Source organism: Argentina anserina, chromosome 3, assembly GCF_933775445.1.
Source record: "Argentina anserina chromosome 3, drPotAnse1.1, whole genome shotgun sequence".
Classification (NCBI taxonomy): Eukaryota; Viridiplantae; Streptophyta; class Magnoliopsida; order Rosales; family Rosaceae; genus Argentina; species Argentina anserina.
In genome coordinates, this window is record NC_065874.1 from 10718923 (window position 1) to 10742474 (window position 23552).

The window sequence follows — 23552 nt, forward strand, 5'->3', positions numbered from 1 at the left end:
CATTATACAAACACAAAGTATAAGTCAGTTTAAGTTTACCAAACACTCTGCATAACTTATGTCACTAAAAGTCACTTAAAAAAAAGCAAGTTTACCAAACAGTCAGCTACTTAACTTATCAGAAACTTATTCTCAGAAATAAGTATAAGTCAACTTATCTTATAAGTCACAGCTGCGCCAAACACACCCTATATCAGCCAAGATCTCAAATCGTGTGGAGGGTGGTATATATGTGCTTGGCTTGAGACCGTCGACATGGTTTTCTGAAAATGGGAAAATTCTATTCCGGCCTTTAGCTGCTACGGAACTGGCTATTTACAATGCAAACAACAATTCAGTTACGTCTCTGCATCAAATACCTGATGATTATTCAACTGCTCATGGTGATGTGTTTGTTGAGAGCTTAGTTTCTCCCTATGCTTATAGTAACCATGGAGCTAACGATACTAATCGTCTCAAAATCAATATTGGAAGAATGAATAGAGTAGTGAGGAATGTGTAGGCAAGATATATCAAACTACAAATGTATGGACATGGTTTTATGTTTGGCTTATATATGCTCAAGAATACTGTTTTTTAAATTTATGTTATTTTGAATTATGATTTCTTTGTTGGTCGATCCCTTAACTTTAGTTGGTTCTTAATTTTCTTTACTGGTGGATCTTATTAGAGTTCTCTAATTTATTCCCCTACATTATTATCGTATATAGTCTTCATCTTTCTAAAATCTAAACATACGTACGATTATACAGAATATATCATACTGGCTTTTAATTTCTCGATTTTGATTAATTCTTCGATGAACTATATATCTCAGAATTAATATTCACCATCTCTTTATTTCTTCTAGATTACCATATTCGAGATTAATTTTTTGTGGTGGGCTAATTGCATTTCTTTGTTATTTGCAAAAGCTTCAAGTCTTCAACAAATAAAAGATTAAAGTCTCAAGTTCTCTTTGTTGTTTCAGGTTGCTTAAGTAAAGTCATATACAACTTTCGGATTCATATAACTAAAAGTTACATTTGTGGGAGTTCAAATTGGAAAATTATAATCAAACATGAACTAAAAACTTAGAGAGTTCCATAAAACGCCACTCCATATGTGGCCATGGTGCAGTAACCAGTCAACTGAGTCAAGTATGAAGTATGACGTGATAGGATTTATTTTCTTTTAATCGTAGTATGTCCATCAATATGAACCATATCGGTAAAATCATATTAATTAATTGAAAGGCACATACCTTGAAGATAAATATAGGTAAAGCCTTTGGCTGCAGATCGATATTGCGAAGCCTTCCAAGTTCCAACCCTTTTCAACAAAATGTTGTGATTCAGCTTCCATGCCGACGGCTTTCGACGACGGATTTTGGTCAGCAAAGCGGCATCAATAGTGGTATTTCTCATGCACTCTCTCAGTGTCTCTCCTATGACACTACTATACAAGTATTTTTCTGCAAAGTATCTAAGTAATAAGAGAAGATATAAACACACCCAATTTCAATCCAAGCAAATTGTATTCAAAGGAGAAACGATTACAAACAGTGAAGCACCAAATGAATACTGATATTCCCACATCGAAGTAGTAGCACTACAATTCCAAGCATGTCGAGCAACATGCTGCTTATGCTATACAAGGTGATCAGGAGATGTAACTGCACAAACAAAAGATCGTCTTCACGATTCGACAATTGGAAATGATGAACAATTCGATCGTCCCTACACCTTAAGTCCATAACTATGTCTCAACTCTGTCTCAACTCTATCTCAACCAATCCGGAGAGTATTTTCATCTGTGAAGGAGGCAAGAACCTCGCCAGCGCCGCCACTCCAGGACCTCCCTGAGTAGGCTTCATCAAGGTCTTATCAACTACAAAAGTGAGACTTCGATTCAACTCAGCCTGGCTAATCTTGTTTGCCAAGTAATCTCCTCGCAGTTTGGCAAATACGGCCATTTTCGAAGCAGGCAAGAACCTCGGCAGCACCTTCATCAAACTAGGCAAATGAACCATCGTAGGAACCAGCTTCACCGCTGTAATAACCCTAAATTTCAAATACATTGTTTGAATTAATTTGAGTTCTATAAAGACATGATTTTCAGTTTAAATGAATATGATTGTTGCAAACGCTACGAAACGGGAACGGAAACGTTCCGAGAGTGTTTAATAAGAAAAACGTTAAGTTTCCGAACGTTTTTATCGACTTTTATTCCATCGCTCGGTTGCGAAAACTTCCTTCACGAAAGTAGTAGAGCTCGTCGATACGAGTTCGTGAGTATGTGACATGTTCAAATCGGACGTCGTACGTAAAAGTTATTAACGTCGGAAGTTAGTCTCCGATTTGGAAACTAGTATAAATAGAGCATTTATGAATTAGGGTTTCCATAATTGGAAACCCCTCATTCGGCCCGCCTCCTTTCTCTCTCTCTCTCCTCGCGACTCCCTCTCTCCCCGATCCTTCTCCCACGCCGGCGATCTCGCCATCCAGGCTGCCGTGACGAACACCGCCCCTCCCAATCGCGTCGCACGGCTCTTCTCTACAAACCCCAAGGTCGACGCACCTCCTCGCGCCGTCGTCAGCCTCCACACTCCAACCCGAGGCCGTAAGCTTCATCGCCACCGAGCGCCACTTCGGCGACGCGAGGGCACAGCACCACGACGCTTATCCTCGCCCTTGGAGCCTCTGCAATCGACTAAGGGGCAAAAAAAACCCCGCGATTCAAGTCCTCCCCGAGGAATCAAAGCATCACCGGCGATTCGACCACTCCCGGTGCCCAAATCGGAGTCCTTAGCTTCAAGAAAGGTAAGAATCGATGAAATTGATGAATTGGTTGTGAGAGTTTGATTGTTTTGGGTTGATTTGGTGGAGATCGGACGGAGAGATGAAAGGGGAGGTTACCGCCGCTTTAGGCGGCGCGTGAGGTTGGTGGGAGGGCGTATGAGGCGGCGTGAGGCCGCGGGGAGGAGGAGGAAGAAGAAAATGAGAGATTTGGGGTGGCGGTGGCGTGATACGCGCCGTGGTTAGCCTCGGCGCGTGGGCCCCACGCGCGGCCGGCCGGAGGTGGCGCGTGTGCCTCACGCGCCGCCGTGTGAGGCGGTGTAATTAGTTTTGACTGAAGGGGTATTTTGGTAATTTACTGTGTACGGTAAATGTAAATGTAATTTTTATTTACTACGGTAAATGTAATTAAATTTTACCTTCGGTAAATGTAAATATAAATTACTTTCAGTAAATGTAAAAAGTAATTTTGTAAAAGGGTAATTTAGTAAATTTTATTTACTGAATTTGTATTTACATTTAAATCGTACGTATACGTACAGAAATACGTATTAATATTTATACGTACAGAAATACGTATTAATATTTATACGTACAGAAATACGTATTAAATATTTATACGTGCAGAAATACGTATTAAATATTTATACGTACAGAAATACGTATATAATATTTATACGTACAGAAATACGTATTAAATATTTATACGTACAGAAATACGTATTAATATTTATACGTACAGAATTACGTATTATTATTTATACGTACAGAAATACGTATTTAAATATTTATACGTACAGAAATACGTACATAATAATTATACGTACAGAAATACGTATATATTATTTATACGTACAGAAATACGTATATAGTACTTATACGTACAGAAATACGTACATAGTACTTATACGTACAGAAATACGTATTAATTGAGTATTGTACAGTAACCGTGAATAGTGAACAGTGAACAGTAACTTCGTAAAACCGAAAATTGCTGAACAGTAATCGATTATTACTGTTTCGGCATTTAAAGGTTTACGAAACGATTCTAAATTCTTTTCTTATCTTTTCAAGGTGATCGTTAAATCAAGGAAATGAATTATCATCGGGAATTGTGGAATTACGCTCGAGTCTATAAGGTGAGTAAAATCTCACTGAATTACGAATCTACCCTCGTGGTGATTCAACATTTTTGCAAGCGTGTTTATCAAATGAATTACAACATGTATATAATTTAGTGGACTACATATATACAGTATAATGGTAATAAGTACATATATATATATAGTTCATTAAATTACGTACTGTTATTAATTCATTAAAAATAGTCATTTCGGTGACGGAAAATTGTGAACGAGTATGTGATTTAAATGGTACAATATGATGTGAGAATATTGTACGTAATTTTTCATGTGTTTATGAAATATGACATGTATAGGATATAGTGGACTATGTATATATTGTATAAATGGTAAATAAATACGAATATATATAGTTTGCTATATAATATACTGTTATGATTTTTATTGTGGATATATCGTGAAAGTTTTAAAACGTACAATATGATGTGTGATTATTGTACATGATTTTATCACGAAGAATGTGAAATATTGTGATTTGTCTTCGGACGTGATGTGTGGTACAATATGATGTGAGATTATTGTACATGTTCGGCAAGTCGGAACCTAGCCTTTGGCCGGGCGAAAGTTACGATACAGTTAGAGCTCTAGTCTGTCTGCCATAGTACTGCATGGGAGGTAACGGGTGGTTATCTGCTCATGGGTACTCAGCTTGTTTTGGATGTTGGGTGGCGGGTGGTTACCCAACATCAGCGGTATACTAAGTGAGGGGTAACAGATGTGTACCAGCGCTCATTAGTTACCATTTTGTGAAAGTATTAGAGTAACCAGATGGGTTGCTCGTTTTCTCATGATTTTCATTATACTGTGTTGATGTGGAGTTGTGTCTTTTATGAGACTAGAGTTATTTTAATATTTTACTCATACGAGCTGTAAAGCTTACCGGGTTTGTGTTGCAATCCCGGTGCACCAATTTCAATGGTGTAGGGGATACTTCCGCAGGTGCTGAGTAGTGGTGATTGAGTGACGACTCCGAAGACTCGAAGTCGATCGCATCCAGTCGTGGTGAGGTTCCAGCGTGGATTGTGTGTGAGATTTGGTGTGATTTTATTTGTGAGGTTGTTGTGAGGATTATACAATTCCATTTGTTATATGTTGAATTATCATTTGGGTTTGTAATAATCGGCTTGACTGAGTTATATTTTAAATTCAGATGTGATCCGCTGCGACATTAAAATGATTTCGATTTCATTGAGATTATTTTGTGTTTAACGATTTTAAGATTTTGAGTTTTTAAACTCGAAATTTTAGGGTCGTTACAACCGCATCCGCCAGAACCTTCCCATCAACTTCCCTAATCAACCTCTGATGCAGCTCCGTCGAACTAATCTTCTTCTCCTTGCAATCGTCGCGCAATTTGCACAACACTTGCATTTTCGAAGCAGGTAACAGCCTCGCGAGAATCGGCAACAGGTCAATGTAGCTAATAACACTCCGAGGAGGCGCCGCATACTTGTCCAAGTCGCCAGGCGCCTTGAAGCTCACAACGTAAGAAGGACAGATATGCGAGTTCATCGAAGCACTCCACACAATGTACTTCCTAGGAGCCAGCATACTATCCACACCGGAATCAAACTCATCCGAATCGCTCCGATATCGACTGTAACCCTCAGGCATCAGCTCACTCTTCCCCAATATAACCCTACACATGAGCACATGCCTCATCCCATGGTCATCAACACCACACCTCACCGCCGCATCCAAAGCAAAACTCGCCGGAACCAGATGAATCCGACCAGCAACTTCCTCATTTCTGGAGCTAAATCCATGCGCCAGAATCTCAGCAATCTCAGCCTTGGATCCGCCGAACCACGCGTTCTTGATATTCGGATTCCCGCCGCATTTCCTCGCCACCGCCTCCGTGAAGAACAGGAAAGACTCGAACCTCGCCCGCCGCGTCAGTCCGGAGCTCGAGTTCTTGTGCACCGCCACCACGGCCCCGGCCGGTCCCATGCCGGAAAGAAACGTCTTGGTGAGATTCTCGAGCTCCAGGCCGTCCACCGGAGTCGTCATTTTGTTTGCTGTGAAAGCCCGGAGCGGACCGGGAACCGGGGAGGAATCGGAGTCAGAGTCGGAGTGGTGATGGGTGCCGAGTATAAAGCACGAATTGGACTCGGAATGAACGGGAACCGAAAAATTGGAGGCGAGTTGTTGAGTTTCGGGGATGTCGGGAGTCGTCGGGAGTTGGCTGGTTTCGTCGGCGGGGTTGAAGTGGATGGGTTCCATGTAAAATCGGGGGAGGAAATGGAATTGAGGGGAATGGTGGGGGAATCAACGAGAATTGATTCGAGAAGGAGAGGGGGATCGATTGGAATCGACGAGAATCGATTAATTTGAAATGGGGTTTGAGAGTGGGGGGAAGCGGGGTGTTATAAGGGGGATACAAATGGAGGCGGCGGAGAAAGCGGTGGAGGGTGAATCCTTTTCCTAGAGGGATTTGGATTTGGAGAAGTTTCCGTTGAAAGCGGGTCCCACGTTTTCCCTTGTTGATCAAGGAAACAGAAGTTGCGTAAGAGATTGCCACGTACGCTTTATATTATAGGGAGGATTTAGAGAAGAGATTATGTTTAATGATTTCACGACGAATTTCATGGTCTGTACTATATATGAGTTCTAACACCCTATGTTATCGTTATTATAGGTGACGTTTTCTAATGATACTTGATTTCCTTCTACATCTTTACTTTAGTCTATCTGGTTTCCTTAACAAAGAGAGATGTGATCGTCTAAAACCGGAGCAAACCCATGAATCAAAGGTATACGCCAAGCTAATTTTTTGTGAGGGTATCGCAAATTTTAGGTGCCTCTGTTAAATTCAAATTGTAGACAGAGGAGAAGTTATGTTGAATGTTTTTGTTGGATTACATTGATTGTGCAAACGGTTTTGACGAGTATTGAATTCATGCTAGTTTGGACTAACATGTTTGTATTCTACAATTCAAGTTTCGAGCTTGGCGTGTATTATGATTAAGGTTTCTCCACATGTTTTAGGTTTCATGAAAACTCTAATCTTCGTTAACCACAAATTTCACTGGACTTCCTTGGAAGGTGAAAGGTTCCAGTCATCGGGTAATTTCAAAGCATGAAGAAAGATTAGAACCTTTATGTACTGTAAGCAGGAAGAGATATTACCATACAGTATTAGTAACAGATCCTTGATGTATATGTAAGTCTTACGGCATTAATTTTTCAATAGCTACCATGAAGATGAAACGATCATACATACCAACGATTGAAAGAACCAGCCTTTACATTATAAGCAACCAACGGCATAATCTCATACAAAAGCACCATTTACATTATAAGCAACCCAATAGCATCCATGGGAATTGTCTTATGTAGGGTGGAGCACATTGGTGAAGATATTCAACGGCACCAGCTTGTTAAATTAAAGTAACATAAACCAAATGAACAAAATGATATCACTCACACGCAAGTTTCGTGCCAAAGCTGGTAAGGCAGATAGCGAACGCCTGGAAAGCTGACAAGGGGTGCCTAAAATCCATGGTAAATGTATCGTCGCCTACTTTCCCAAACTGGAGAACTGTTTCGTCATCTCCTTTTGGGTCCAATGCTACAACCAATTGAAAGTTCTTTACTGATGCTACTGTGACCCGACCATGGAAATTCAAACACCAGCACTGCAACTGATCATGCCATCTTGGAGCTTTATTCATCAAGACTGTGTTATGACCACCACCATAATCTGGTTTCTTCATCTCAGAATTTCCACTTTCTCCTGAGGTTGGGCAATTTAACGGGCAAATCATCCTCCTTGGTCCTCTAGATTTCAGAAGGTTGAATCTGTATGACACATGTCCAACCTCAAAGTTGCCTGCTGGAACTTGGGGGCTTATTTGCTTGCTTGCGAAACGACGGCTGGACCTTTTGCTTGCAGGCTTTGCACCACTATGTGGTGGCTGACTGTCATAAATAGTAAAATTCGTACCCAGAAAATCCGAGCTGCAAAACTCAGATAAAACTGCAGATAAGAATATGATTGAAACATCGAACCATTCTTGTAATGCAATGTAGTTTAACACAACAGCAATTGGCAGTAGGGAAGCAAAAACCTTTCTGGAATTATTTCATAGTAAAATTGACTTTTCACAAACTAGTCCTCTGAATAAAACACATAATAATCGTTCTTTAGTACTGTAAAACTACCTTGGTACACAACTGAAACCTATAAGTTGTAACAAAAAAACATATGGTCCCCAACACACAAATATAAGTTGAAGATATCCTAGGTTGCACCTGAAGACATTCTCATGTTTTACCATCCAATAAACACTAGATTTGAAACAGTGTACAAATAACTTTATCAAACCAGAAAAATTACATTGCTTGAAACCTCAACCATAACTCTGCCCACCCTTACCTTAATTTGCCCACATAAGCATTGCTTCCTTGAGAAATGTCATCAGCATCAAGTGATATTATGTATTCAGTGTGTGATCCACGCCTGTATCTCCGTGCTGCTAACAGAAACTTTCCCTTATCTGTGAATGCTGGAAATGGGAGAAAGAAAGAAAAAAAGTCAATAAATATGATCCAAGTTGTTGACAATTAAAACCATAATGTAATGTCCTTGGCGTCTATTAAAACAAAAATAGTAGCATATCAATAACTTCAATATCACAGTAAAATGAAGTTTAGCATTGCAAACGATTTACCAAACTAAGTATCTTTAAGCATCCACTGATATCTCTTCAAAAAATTCATCTTCTCCAGTCAAATGACTATTTGACATATTCTTCTTTCTAACCACCCAAGCGACCGAAAATCAAAAGAGAGAAGATGGGGTAGACTGGAGACCCCCAAGTCCAAACAAAAATCAGTTGCTACACATACAGTGAATGAGAAACTGAAACCTATTCATATCACCACAGTCCACATATCAAATAAATGTAAAATTCTATGAAACTTGAGAATCAACCCACTACGACTTTGTACCATACTCAGAAAGCTTCGCATAAATAATGTGATAATAGCTTACAATAACTAGCAACGACAGAAAGTTCAACCATTCCATAGATGGCAATTCTCGGTGTCAAGGCAAAGGGCCTGAGACTAGGGAAAATAAAAGCTGTGGAAAAAATACAGAGATTGAAGCTTCTTTTATGTACTATAAACCACAATACATGCTACCGCCTCTACAGGTAGAAGAAGTGACTACATCTGAAGTGGTGGAAATTTACAACGCCTAAGACGCAATCATCACAGATCAATTTTCACTCAGTCAGTACAAGACTGAGTTCTGAGAAAGTAGTTTAGGCACTATGCTAAAAAAGGGGAGAGATCTTCATAAGTGTCTGAAAAAATTCTATTAAGCCCATAGACTGCTGTTGCAGTGCGCGCGCAAAGACACCAACACTCTTCTCCTCACTAGTCATTTAATTCACCCAGGATATATTAATCATAAAGAGTACTTGCTAGAACTACAGTAATATTCAAAGATGCAAACTGAGTCCAAAACTAATGATGCTAGCACTTTAAGACCAAAAAACTAAATGCTGCCTTTATAACATTCAGATCCGGAGAGTCAAATCAACTGAGAATTCAATAATCATGAATAAGTCTTTCAGTCTATCATCTTATATAAGTCAACTTAAAAATCTGACAACGAAAGGTGCCCTTTTGACTTAAGCCTTTGTGACGTTCAGGTCAACATCTGTGTACCAATACTAAAACAGCTTCTGAAGACTTCATTGTAAAGGCTGTAACTGTAATATATAAAAACATATTTAAAAAAAGGAAGAAAATAAACACTCACATGGGCTAAGAGCCAGATAAAGGTAAAATGTTGATGTCTTCTTGTTTCGCTTTATTAGACACTGATGTGGGAAATCAGATGGTCCGGGCTGCAGGAATCACAAAACAATTTTAACTATCAATTGCAAGTTTCCATCAACTTGTAACATACTAATATCATGAAATCAAGAAAGCAACTTAATTTTCTTATGTGGAAGTAAACTGTTCAATGCTTCATTCATACAACACCATCAATAACCCTAACCCAGCATTCAACAAACAGCAACAGAGAAGGTAACTTGTGTATGTTTTCCTAGAATTTTACGGCAAGCACATGTATTGCTTTAAATTTTCCACATTTCATCTACAACAGCCATATATCTCTCTGGAAATCACAGTAATTAGTGAACGGCGGGAAAATGGTTGAAAAAGGTGGAGCTAATCTAACAGGAGAACATTCGCACAGTATATTATACTTTGGATATACTTCAAAACTTAGCTTGCTAACACACTCCAATTACAGATCAACTCCATTCTGAGCTCTCTATATACTTCAAATTCCTAATTTTAGAAACATTTTTCCGACTCCTGAAGCTCCTGATCATTGTATTTACCCAACTATCACAAAATAAGGCATCTAAATTCCAAAATTTACAATTTTTACCACAAAATTAACAAGTTTCTTACACAGCCACACTAGATCTCCTCTAACTAATCCAATTTCTGATCTTATGATGTAAATCTCCAAACAGTAAATCAAACAGGTAATAAAAATTTAACCTGCTTAAGGCAAGAAGGGAAGGTAATTTTGCCATTGGCCGACGGTGTTCTGACGATCTCCTTAGTAATATCTCTCCACCGCTTACAGACGCAAGCGCAAGCGACGACGTTTTGGCGGTGCGGCCACTTGTCCTCGCTGTCCTCCACTCTCTGTATGATCTCGCCGAGCAGCTCCGGCAGCAAAGTCGACCACGACGACGCCGTCGACTCCTCAGCGTCCGCGGCCCGGTCCAGCTCGGCCGAGTCGTGCACGGCGCGCCGGTCGCCGCCGCAGCCGCGGGCGTTGAATTCTCGGAAGGATCTGGAGAATTTCCGGGAGAGAAAGGATCTCCTCAGAGACATGGCGGCTTTTGGATCTTAAGTTATGATTTGGGGATTTAGGGTTTCGGATTTGACCGCATTTACAATTGAGAGCGTTTAAGAGAAAGGGGAGAGAGGTGTGAGGTTGATGATGAATATTATTTCAGAGAAAATCAAATCAAATATATTATTTGTGATAGAGTGACGGGCTGTGACGGAGTGGGGGTGAAAGTATGGAATTAGAAAATGACGCGTTGGCGGGTTCGATGTCACGGACGGGTGAGGTTAGTGAAAGCGACGAAGCTGCTTTGGTCTTTCCTTTATAGTAAGACCCGGTCTTCGGAGATTGAAGCCCAAGGCGTTGGACTGTAAGGAAAGTAACGGTCAGGTAATTACACTAACTACTGTGGTGAAATATTCACCACATTTTTACCATTTATTTTTCACTAGCCAAAGTGCCAAACACAAACTAGTTTCTATGTTTAAAATGGAAATAACGTGCGTTCAACCTAATTTATATGTGTATATCCGTACTCTCTTTCATCTGTACACTTGAGAAATTGAAATACATGATTTTAACCATTTAAAACTTTAGTTTATCAATAAAGATCATTACTGTAAAAGATAAATATAAACAAAAATCATTTGCTCGGTAGATTACATCAAACAAATTAACGATTGATCATAAGACTACTAACTTTCAATATGACTATTCATTTGTTTGATGCAATCAACCTAACAAACGATTTTTATTTATATTAATCTTTTATAATAATGATCTTTATTGATAAACTAAAATTTTAAACGGTTAAGTTTATGTATTTCAATTCCTCAACTGTGCAAAGAGAGTTTGGACACATATATACTAGGTTGGACGCAAGTTTTTTCCGTTTAAAAATTGATCGGAAATGTTGATTTCTAACTCTTCAAACTGCGTCGAGTGGAATCACAATAGGAAAAGATGCTAGTTTCTTTTTAAGTCGTGAATCAAAATACAAACTTGAAACCTGTTGATCTGTCAATCAATGTGGGTAGGACTATTATTGAAGTTAAAACTTGCACACTCAGGTGGAAAAAGTCATCCGTGTTGACAAATTGATACAAAAGTTGGGTCTTCCTAGTGGAAATCTGCACCATGTTTTGGCTGGTTCATGGACTCTGTTCAAGAATAATGATACCAGTAATACAACACAAGCCTTGAATCTTATAGAAAACTAAACTTGGGACATGCATCAAGCTAATGCAGCGGTCACCAGAATGGTTATAAACAATGTGGACATGTACCAAGGTGAACCAGATAAACTAATAATATTCAGTGGTAAGATAGACAAATGAAATTTTCTGTGCCCCTTCACCCTATTGCACTATTTCATTTTTTTTTCTTTCAAAATTGTATCAGGGTTTTAGTTGACTAAAATAATAAAAAGGAAAGTATGCCTTTACACCAATGGAAACCTTTTCATTATGACCTTAGTCATGTATAATCACATAAGCAATTTATGTTGGTCACAAAGTCATCATTCTGATGGGAGTCAGACGAGTGCCAATGCTAGCACAACACAAATCGCTGCGCATGCAGCTATCTCACGCTTGCCCTGCGTGGTTCCATTGAAGCTGTATCATAGCCTTCTGATAAACATCGAAGCAAAATGCATGTTACAAACATGGAATAGGAAGCTGAAACTCGCATAAGAATAGAGTATTAGGTGAACTGGAACTCACCAGAAATGGACAGAATACTGATGACATTTGAACGTTGAAGTATGTGTCAACAAGATTGCTGTTGCAGGGGTTATAAGTTCTCCAAAAAGTAATTCAGATCGTCATTGGGACTATCCATAATTTTCTCAGGTTCAGTCTTCAATGAGTGATTATAATCATCTTGTAACACTCGGATGTAACTATAAATTTATGATGTATATACCATTACACATGAAATAATCATTTATGACTTCACCTAACTTCGTCGAGGGGTGAGAAACTGTGTTATAACTTATAGCATACCTGCAACTCACAAGCAATTGGTGTTCCATCACCCAAGGGCTCCTCCTTTGAGCCTATTTCACCAGTATATCCACTGACAAAATCCAAGTTTTCTTTGGGAACTACTAAATCATGTTTGACATCAGCATTTTCCGCAACTTCAACCTATAAAGATTAAAAGCCGATCATAAAATTCAAGGGTTACTACAAACTATGTAAAACTGCTCACATTTCAGATTCATCTCACCCCTGTATCCAGGGCATCTTCTTTGTTTAGTTTGACCTCTAATATTCCCTACAGTGATAGAGACGACTAACCTGACAGATCATTAGTTTTCTATCATTGCACTGATGATCTCTGATTGCCTCCTTTTCACTAGATTTAGTGGTAGCATCATTTACAGCTGCCGCATTGTCTTCGAGTACATTATCCAACTTGTTAGCAGGTACCTCAGGCTCACACTGCAACATACACAACTCAACACAATTGATAAACATTTACAAATACAAACCGTTAAAATGAAGAGGGAATTAAAATCTTTAAGGACTCTTTTCAAACAAGACCAGACCCCCTTGAGAATAAATATAAGGAGATATGGTGGTTGCAATACTACAAAAGTCCCTCTCACCAGCATATCCATTGCTTCTTCTCTGTCTTCCTTGTTTTCTGATATCCTCTTATGAAGGGTTTCTTTGCATTGATTTGCATTATCATCTCCCAGAGAGTTCTGTAACAGCAGAACCAATATCAACTTATACAAGTATAGGCCTGAAACTCACTTACAATTTAAGTACGTGAAAGAAAGACAGAACCTGAAAAATTATTACATCTTCATCAGGTGCTTTCTTTTCAGCTGACACGGCATCAACATCCCCTTCATCAACCACAATGTCTTTAACACCAGCATTTACCTTAGGCTCGCCCTGCACCATTCACAACACAACCAAATTCAATCAAACCCCAACAATTACAACTTCTGAAATACCAAAAACTACCCGAAAACAGACACTAATCACCTGTCCAGCGCCGGGGTTTGCCAAATAAAAACGGGGAGTCTCCCCTTTGAGCACAATAAAAGGCATTTTCTTGACATCCCACCCCAACACCCTACACACAACCTGCCCAAAAGCCCTGTGAGCTCTCTTCTTCTTGGTCTTGCTCACCGTAACCGCGTGCTGCACAAGCCCAGCACTTCCTCTTCCCCAATGCGCCACACACCAAGCAATAAAACTCACCACCATCCCAATTCCCCTCGTAGAAACCCATCAGCTCTCTCTCCTCCACAAACAGCTTCATAAAAAGCTTGTACTCCTCATTCTCATCCTCCTCCTCCTCTTTCTCTTCCTCCTCCTCACTATCCGACCCGCTACCCGACCCGGAAAAGAACCCACGGCAGAGCTCCAGGGCCCGCGCGCGTGGAGCCGCATCACATGGCGCCGGAGCTTCTCCTCCTCGCCCGACGAGGCGGCGGAGTTGAGCTTCGGCGAGCTCACCGGTCAGGTGGCGGGTGACAGGGGCGGATTTGACTGGACTGGAGACACGTGAGATTGAAAAAAAAAATCCTCTAATAAAAAAAAAAATAAACTTAGGCTTCTTATAAAAAAATCACTTTTTACATTTGAAATTAGAAAAAAATCTAGTAAGATTTTAAAATTATAAAAAACGCAGATGGTTAAAACCCTTAAAGCGTTGCCCACAATTTCGTTAAAAATTACACGATGTCACTGCTATTAATTTACGAAGAATGCCACTCTGAGCTACCCACCCAAACTCTCACAATTCCAGATCGGGTTTCAAACCCTTTTGCTCCCAGAAGAAAAAATCCATCCCAACCTCCACTATCGCCTCCGACAGCGATTCTCCTCCCCCTTCGGCTTCTTGGTCAAGAAGGTCGCCTTCGACTCATCCTCCTTTACCTTCACCTTTAATTGGTCATCTCAATCTAGCTCGCATCGCAGGGAATTGTGGTGATTGGCATTACTTACCATTTGCAAGCATGGGTGATCGAGAAGAAGGATCCGATTTTCTTGGCTATGTCCACGCCATTGGTGTTGGTCATCACGTTCTTTGCTTCTGCACTTCTCCTGGGAGAAATCAGTAGTGTGATAGTGGTTGTGACAGGTAGTGTGACAACGGTTGTGACAGTGGGTGTAAATAGATAGTGTGACAGCGTCTGTGACAGGGGCTGTGACAGTGGGTGTGATAGGAGGTGTAATAGGTAGTGTGATAGTGGTTGTGGCAGGTAGTGTGACAGTGGTTGCGACAGTGGGTGTAAATAGATAGTGTGATAGCGGTTGTGACAGCGGTTGTGATAGGAGGTGTGACAGGAGGTGTGACAGTTAGTGTAATAGGTAGTGTGATAGTGGTTGTGACAAGTAGTGTGACAGAGGTTGTGACAGTGGGTGTAAATAGATAATGTGATAGCGGTTGTGACAGCGTCTATGATAGCGTCTGTGACAGGAGCTGTGACATGAGGAGAGGAAATGTGGAAATATGTGAAATTTTGTTAAAATTCAAATGAGATTGGTATAAGTATGCTCATAATGAAAAGAATAGTAGGAATTATAGAACCTTTAGCTTCGGTTTCGCCGGAATTGCTTGAAGCACCGCCATTGATGGCGACAACTCTTTGTGATGGTTGTTGCGTCTTGTACGGTTGGTCGATTCAGAGTGTGTAGTCTATCAAATGAAAGAGGAGAGCGAGATCTTTCTAACAGTCCAATTTCGTCAAAATCTATCCCCGGACAAGAAAATTATGGCCGAAATTAGAAAAAGAAAGAAAAAAAAGAAGAAAAAGAGTAAGAAATGGAAAAATTGTCCATAAAATATTTTTAAAGTGACTTTTTCTAATTTTGTTGACATTTTTATAATTTCCACTTAAATGTGATGACTTTTTTATAATTAATTCATAAGAAGTGACTTTTTTTCTAATATAAGTTAGGAGATGATAACTTTTTTATAATTTGCCCTTAAACTTATTGATTAAACGGGGTTTCTCTTCGTCTCTCGTCTCTCTTCTGTTCTTTAACTCTTCCATCTACTTGATTACTTTTCTTTCTAATAAAAAAGAAAAAAAATTTAAACTAATCGATTACATAAGGTCTCTCTCCGTCTCTCTCAGACGTCTTTCTTCTGTTTTTCAGCTTTTCCCTCTACTTGATTACTTTTCTTTCTAAATCGTTTCAAGCCCGTCACACCACTCCCTGCCGCTGCGCCACCGAAGGCTCGACTACCCGAAACTCTCTCTGCTCTTATCTACACTTCTATTGTTCTACTATAGAACGACAGGTTTAGCTTTTCTCCAATTATCCTCTAAGTTCTTTTAAAATTGAATCAGATACTAATTAAAATCATTGGATACTGAAATTTGGTTGGTATATGGGTTTGTTCACTTTGTTAGTTAAACAAATCTTATTGGAAATTTAGAATATGATTATATGAAACTTGGTGTTAGTGTGTTAGTCTTGATACTATCTTACTGAATGCTTGAATGAAATTATGATCAGAGATTAAGTATTTTATTTGCCTATTTAGGTTTGTTAAGATTGTAGGAAATTAGTGTTGGTATATGAGTTTGTTAGTTAAACTATCGATTTAGAATGATTGAAAATTTGATGATATGTTAGATGATGATAGAATGAAAGATTGAGTATTTGCATATTTGGGTTTAATTCTTAGTTAAGAACTTAAGATTATAGGGAATTAGGGAATGGTAGAAACATTTTAGATTTAATTGACCTTTTATTATATGAACTTCATACACTCAATGTTGTAAACCTAAAAAAAATTGCCTTAAGTTGTACTCCACCCCATAAAATCCTAAGTTCACCCTTGAAATTGGTCCAGGTGACATTTCAATCCTGCATCCGCCACTGGACGAGTGTTGAGTCGGCTGGACCCGAGGATTCTTAGCGCAGGTCGGGTTGTGGTGGCTTCGGGGTTTCGGATTTGGGGATTGGCTTTCTTTTGGCGGTGGCGGTGATCGGGTAGTGATTGGGGGATTGCGGCGGGGCGGGTTGGGGTGGCGGCAATTGGGGGGGCCTTGGTGCCAGAGAGAGTGGAGGTAGAGGACTTCGTCTCGGAGTCTTTGTTCCAAGTAGGGATCCATTGCTGCAATTTGAAACAAGAAAAAGAAAGAGTGGAGCTTTTGGGAGGGTGGTGGTGTGGATTCGTATTACGTAGGATTTATGGGATGGTGCCACGTTTTTGGAGGGCAAAGCTAGAATGCCTTTTTTTTTACTTTGGTAAAAATAGTAATGTAAATTTCCTATGGTGATACGAATTTTCACCCACATACGAAAAAGTAACCATCAAATGGTAAGTTGGAACCACTGTCTGTGTCACTAACTGGCTAGCTCTTCTGTTGGAGAATGTGTATCTAGGACTTTCATTCATGCTTTGAAGAGAAGGGTAGAACTTTATAGATGATAATATGGCTTTCGAATGCGTACAATATATGCCTCCTTTCACAATATGGCTTTCAAATTCCATTTACCACCAGTTTAGGACGTACACGAAATTGATGTCGTTCTATTTCATAACCGGGAGGAAACACCCTCCAACAGCCCCATTCTACTCATTACCCTCGGAGATGTGTATTCAAAAACATAGGAATTTGCACACTGCAAATATAACTGATCTACTGAGAAGAGCTTTAAAACTGTGACAGGTGATCCGATAGTCTGACGACAAAAACTGTGCATATGCCAGAAATTGGGAATGCTTAAGGTCCGAAAAGGGTAACAGAGTGCATAGCTTAACAAGTCAAGAGCATAAGTTCTGAAAAGTTCTACCACTGATATACAATGCACAACGACTGGATGGCCAGTACATGAATCACCTACTACAAAAGAAGTTTGTTGAATGGTTGTCTAGGTTCACTGAAGTTTCTTCCAGAAGTTGATGACCATAGAGTTTCTCAAACTCCAAAGTAGTCCTCCGGGACATAAAACTTTAAACCATTGGCCTGCCAAAATGAAACTATAAGCATCGAAGCCGTTTAGGTTGTAAGAGGAGAGTAACAAAGTAATTCCCCAACCAGGCACATATGATGTGAAAGCACTTGAACCCTTTTTCAATTATATTGTCATAGGTGATCGTTTAGTCCGAACCATACGTATTGCAAAACTCAAGAAATTGGCAATTTTTAAGGTCCAAAAGAAATAACAAAACTGCATAGCACAACTTGACCTCAACGGAGTGGCACAAGGAAAGCAACTATACTCAAAGGACAAGGAAACAGATATTAAGTTTACAACAATAAATAAAAATTGGAGATAATACTTCAATCATAGATCATAAAATGTAAAAGATAATACTTCATACCTCTGCAAACTTGAGATCAGCATCACTGTGATCATTTCTTCTACCAGCAGCATCACCAACATAAAAAGATCTACAATAAAACAGAGAGCATATATAAATAATGACTCCTTGCATCCAAATAATGATAAATGCATTAAAGCAAAAAAAAATATCAAACAAACTAGACTTGGTAAGGTGGCATTTCTTATTCTTCCATGTGAAAAATAATGATGTGAAAAGTAAGAATAAGAAAAGAAGAGTTTAATAACTGATCCATATCGATGGAAATGCCAGAATTCAAGTGTTGTTTCAAAATGTGCCACATCCCCGGCTTCGGTTTGCGGAAAGGATCTTCTCCTTGACTCGGCCCACATGCTATGAAAACCTGGATACAAATAACTCAATTTCATCTCCGTGCACATATAAGGGGAAAAAAGAACAGTGTATACTCTTTTAAATAATGGTCTCATCATTTGGTACTTTTTAGTATGTTATATATAACGTCTGATAGATAGCTGAAACCTGAAGCTCTCAAATCTGATATTCATGTCAGTAACTAAAGTTACCATTCTTGAAGACACGCTACTAAATATGATGAAGGATAAATGGCATGGCACTAATTATTACATAAGAAAGGAACATGAGAAATTACCTGAATTGGGACCTTCACTTCCTTGATAAAATTGTTGAGACGTCCAATTTTTGAGTCCACAGCTGCTTGTCTCTTATTTTTCCAGCGCTCAATGTTGGTTTCATTAGTGAAGATCACCTGACAATCAAAAGAGTCAGAGCCCTCAAACTTCCAAACAATACAAACCCATGTAACTAAATAAATAAGGATGCCACAATGCCCAAAATCACAAGATTCCTGTATGAAACTTCAATATCTAAAATGGGTGATAAACATTATACACACCAGCTTGTAGCCATCCTCGTACAAGCTCCTTAGCTTATCAGGTATTGAGGGATACATAAAGGACCAAGCATCAGCACCTACTCTGACATTAGGGGAACATAATGGTTGTCAATCAAAGAGTTTGATGAGATTTGCTTTGTTAAAAGTTGAAACTAACTGCAAAAGAAACCAACCAAAGTGCACGAAATATCATATTGGTTATACCTCCTAACATCAGTATTTGCAAGACAGCCATCAAAATCAAAAGCTGCAATTTTACTTGAATCATGCAGACCATCATCCTGTATATATCAAAAGTGGGATGAACATATGAATAATAATAAACCGGCGACGCTCAAATATATCATATTGTGTTAAGCCACCAAAGAACTATTTAATTATTATGTAAAGATCATTAAAGTTTTGATCAGTAAAGATAGATGCTTTGAATCATTATTTGTACAACATACAGCGACAAAAAAGGTAAATGCAAAACAAGATATACAAAAGGAAGCATAGAGTTTACGCATTTACTTTGTATATGAAGTAAACCACTATAATAATTTTTAGAATATACATACAGAGACAACTGGATGAAGTTGCCCTTTCTATCTATCTCAATTATCAAAGAGGATTCAACAAGTTTCCTTTACAATTAAAAGTAATATATCTTACCCTTTCGAGAAAAATGATGGTCTGAAACGCCTTCCATTTAGGCGGTAGTGTTGCATCCTGAATCATTCAATATCTCCAATATAAGATAAACAAAGGCACAAGGTGTAGCTATCAAAGCAAAGAAAGATTTCTTTAATACCACAAAATTCACATTTGTAAATTTATGGTATATATTCAAAATACACTTGAGCCAAAAGCCCAAACCAAAGATATGGAAGGATATTCTGCAGTGTGAAAGAAAACAAAGGGAATTGATCAGACCTTGTACTTGTCCTTCACATCAGAAGCTGAAAAGGATATTGCCAGATCGGATACCTGCAAGAAAATACATCTAATGATAAAGTTCACAATAAGAGCTAAATGAATTCATACTACAAATCAGACATACAAAAACTAATTCATGTGCCCTGTAAGTCACATTTGCAACTACATTGATGCGGAATATAATAACCCCACAAGTATAGGAGTCCAGAAGATACATTTATTCATTTTAGGAAAGAAAGAACAATGAAAATCCAATGCCATATCATAAGTATGTCTACTTGGGAAAAAGAATGTAAAGTATAGCAACTACGAGGAAATAAGGAATTGCATTGTGCGAAGATATGTTAGGAAAGGGTTGGCTGTTATAGGACAAGAGCTCAGAACTGACCAGAACAGCTCAGTCAGTGACTGAAGTAGAGCTTAAAATGGGCAAAGGAAGAACCTTCCACTCCTAAGTTTACACACACTTCCCTTGTATTTTCGAATGGAATTAGTTGAACCCATAAGACCAAAAATAAAGTACTCAAAACCAGTAAGGACAAATTAATACGAGCTCTATGTAACTGCAGTCTACAGATGTGATAATATATCTGCAAGAGGTGTTTAATATCTCAAGAGATATTGCAATCTCCAATAGCAGCCCATCTAGCACCATGTACATGACACCAGTGTGAGTTGATCCAGACCTAGAAACAAACAAATCAACTATAAAACGGAGTCATCATACCTCTGCCTTCTTCAAACCCCTTTCCCCTACTTCATTTATATCTTCATCTACCTCACAAACCTATTATGGGAAACCTAAGAAATCAGCACGGGTATCACCATTAATCTAGCAGTCAAATTAGTAACACACTATATTTACCTTTTGTTTTTGAGAATTTTTTTCACCATTTGAATCCTGCCAATAATCAACTTGATGTCCATCAACAAGCAAAGAAAAGGTACGGTTCATTCTTCATTCAAAACATGAGATGCAGCAAACAATTAGGGAAATCATACCTCCTTTTTACATTTCTCAAATTCAACGGCCAAATTCTTCAAAGCTTCCTGATCACTACTCTGAATACACAACCAAGTAAAACAACAATCAATATATAGGGAATAAAGTTAAATCCTCACACATCCAAACTTCAACACATCCCATGTTTTTTGTTAATCCAAAAACGTTACCATTATCGTTTCAATTACCAAAGAAAAGAATACAAATAGCAAACCTTCAGGGACTGAAACCCTTTGATCTTGTCAACCGAAGCAACAGAATCAGACCCAAAAGAGAAGCAACCCAAGTGGTGCCACTTGGTCGAGTCAAAACCACGCGGGTCTTTGGTGACCAACCCCAGCCTCAGAGCTTTATTTTCAATTGGTTTTGAGCACTTCTTGCACGAGGACCTACCGGACTTAGCATACTCAGCTTCAACGTGAGTTGGAGCAGAAGAAGAACCCTTACAACAAAAACAAAACAAAAAATATTTGAATTCATTAATGGCAAGTTCAATATGAGCTCTAGGTCTACAAGTATAATATCTCAAGTGTGACTGCATATTCCAATTTTTAATTGTAGCCCATTTAGCATCAGATACATGACAACATTAAGTTAAACAAACAAACAAACTTACTCTAAAAGCGAGTCACCATACCTTTGATTTCTTCAAAACCTTTTCCCCTAGATTTTCAACTTCAGCTTCATCTCCTTCACGAACCTATATTGGAGAAAACCAATAAATCACCACAGCTATATCTCCATCAATCAAATAAGAACACAGTACGCTTACCCTTCGATTTTGACTACTTTTCTTTACAGCTGAATCCTGTAACCAATCAATCTCATATCCATCAATACGCAAACAAAGGTACGGTAAAGTGCATCCTACCTTTAGAACATGCACAAATAATTTCTGAACAAAGATTAAAAATGTACCTCCTCTTTAGATTTCTCAAACTCAACCTTCAAAGCTTCCTGATCACTACTCTGAATGCACAATTAAGTCACACAACAATCAGTTTACAGAAAAATGAAGCTAAAGTTCAGATCTTTTCACAATCTTAATCCAAAAAAAAAAAAAACACAACCTTTACATTACAATATACCAAAAACAACAAAACCCAGAATTGCAGTATTACCTCCAGAGCCTGAAACCCATGAATCAACTCAACCGAAGCAACAGACTCGGACCCAAAACTGAAGCAACCCAAGTGGTGCCATTTGGTGTAGCCACGCCCGTCTTTGGTGCCCAGCCTCAGAGCTCTGTTCTCGATGGGCTCCGAGCACTTCTTGCAGGAAGAGTTGCCGGACTTGGCGTACTCGGCTTCGACATGGGTCGGAGTAGAAGAAGAAGAAGAAGACATTGAGGGTTTTGGGGAGAAATGACAGGCGAAGCGAATGGGAGAGAGATTGGGAAATGGGGGTTTTGGGGAGGCGTGGATGATTAGGGAAGAGATGATGGATTTGGAGAAGGGTACGTGGAAAGTGAAGGAGGGAAGCATTCGAGTGGTAAGAAGACGTGGGGGTTTAGGGGTTTAAGAGCTTCCCGCCTTTTTCCATAGGGCGAGGGGCGGAGAGGATCACTCTACTGCTTTTGCTCTGAACAGAGTCAATAAAGAGTTGTTGTAATGAATGTGAATTATGAAAAAAAGAAGAAGGGAAAAATACCATTGCTCTCAATTAGAAATTCTTGTATTTACGGTACGTGATCCAAGTGCACAGTATAGTTTGACATGCAAGTGTGTATTGATGTTCTCGAACAAGGTGCAGTGACGGCAATTAATCAATGGTACATAACTACATGTAATCAAACAACCTAGAAAATGAGAACAAAAGGAGGATAAGGAAATAGGGAAATGCATGTAAAGATCGAGCGCAAATGCACTTTACGTACCTAGCAACGAAATAGTTCAAGTGTTCTTAACTGCTATATTACCTATATAGTCATAGTGTACCTGAGGGAGGATTGAGAGAGAACTCTGCAGTAGACCTTTGGTGAGAAGGAGAATTTATAAAATTAGAAATTTTGCAGCAAACTCGTTCCTTTAAATAAATATGGATGGATCTGGAATTTAAGAGTGCCAAGGGGAATTAATAAGGAGGTACACAAGGTTGTTGAAATTGATTGTCGTTTAGGTAGACTTTCAATCATTGAAGTAAAGTAGATTAATATAATTGAATATACTTTTACTTGCTATTGCGAAGAACTCGAAAAATTGTGACCTTAGGTTATCCTTTACAGTCTTTCAATTACGTACTTACTGTTCCATTTTATGCATGTAATCCAGCTCCACCAAATTAATGTCACCATATTCAAATTAATTCTATTAAAACAATTAACTGTGTAAGTCCGCACGTAACCAACAAAAAAATCCTCTTGTGAAGTATCTATAAGAGTTTTTCTCCACTCGATCAAATAATTTTAACGTAATAATTTACCTCTGTGTTAGATCATATTTTGAGAGTTTTAAGGACTAACGAAAGTATTAATTTAATAATCGGTAACCTGTACATAGCTGTTATAATAAAAATTTGAGAGATTTTTAATCTGCATGTACGTGTTGCACGTTTTGTATGAAAAAAAAAATGTAGTTTCATCTTTCATTAATCGCTAGGGCCATTAATAATTGATATTTTTTTATACGAATAATTGATCATTTTGATCATATAACATGCATGGAATACGATTGCTAAG

The 23552-nt window shown here is 38.8% G+C and overlaps 4 protein-coding genes across 7 annotated transcripts; all 4 read right to left on the reverse strand.

Moving 5' to 3' along the window:
- Positions 1 to 1744: 1744 nt before the first annotated feature.
- On the reverse strand, positions 1745 to 6142 carry LOC126787041 (probable inactive poly [ADP-ribose] polymerase SRO2). The gene is made up of 2 exons (XM_050512979.1): positions 5180 to 6142; positions 1745 to 1984 (listed from the first exon to the last, which is right to left on the reverse strand). Exons 1-2 carry the CDS (start codon positions 6140 to 6142, stop codon positions 1745 to 1747), a joined length of 1203 nt encoding a protein of 400 aa, XP_050368936.1.
- A 982-nt stretch (positions 6143 to 7124) lies between these two features.
- Positions 7125 to 10888, reverse strand: LOC126786282 (tubby-like F-box protein 7). The gene is made up of 4 exons (XM_050512052.1): positions 10451 to 10888; positions 9693 to 9780; positions 8298 to 8427; positions 7125 to 7879 (listed from the first exon to the last, which is right to left on the reverse strand). The coding sequence occupies exons 1-4, from the start codon at positions 10790 to 10792 to the stop codon at positions 7339 to 7341; spliced, it is 1101 nt and encodes a 366-aa protein (XP_050368009.1). The 5' UTR covers positions 10793 to 10888; the 3' UTR covers positions 7125 to 7338.
- A 1046-nt stretch (positions 10889 to 11934) lies between these two features.
- Positions 11935 to 14255, reverse strand: LOC126786286 (uncharacterized). 4 transcript variants are annotated; one of them, XR_007671182.1, is made up of 6 exons: positions 13751 to 14255; positions 13547 to 13657; positions 13363 to 13461; positions 12981 to 13195; positions 12473 to 12898; positions 11935 to 12376 (listed from the first exon to the last, which is right to left on the reverse strand). XR_007671182.1 is itself a non-coding variant. In XM_050512057.1 (5 exons), exons 1-4 carry the CDS (start codon positions 13973 to 13975, stop codon positions 13019 to 13021), a joined length of 597 nt encoding a protein of 198 aa, XP_050368014.1. In that variant the 5' UTR covers positions 13976 to 14255; the 3' UTR covers positions 11935 to 12898; positions 12981 to 13018. The 4 variants fall into 4 exon arrangements, 2 of the variants coding, with proteins under 2 accessions (XP_050368014.1, XP_050368013.1); XR_007671181.1 differs by having other exon boundaries at positions 11935 to 12379; XM_050512057.1 differs by having other exon boundaries at positions 11935 to 12898; positions 13562 to 13657.
- A 3039-nt stretch (positions 14256 to 17294) lies between these two features.
- On the reverse strand, positions 17295 to 22411 carry LOC126786271 (polynucleotide 3'-phosphatase ZDP). The gene is made up of 16 exons (XM_050512044.1): positions 21997 to 22411; positions 21794 to 21844; positions 21648 to 21683; positions 21513 to 21575; positions 21090 to 21317; positions 20875 to 20934; positions 20738 to 20773; positions 20600 to 20659; positions 19870 to 19923; positions 19609 to 19665; positions 19159 to 19235; positions 18955 to 19036; positions 18691 to 18807; positions 18308 to 18423; positions 18060 to 18129; positions 17295 to 17700 (listed from the first exon to the last, which is right to left on the reverse strand). Exons 1-16 carry the CDS (start codon positions 22357 to 22359, stop codon positions 17653 to 17655), a joined length of 1518 nt encoding a protein of 505 aa, XP_050368001.1. The 5' UTR covers positions 22360 to 22411; the 3' UTR covers positions 17295 to 17652.
- Between the last annotated feature and the right edge of the window lie 1141 nt (positions 22412 to 23552).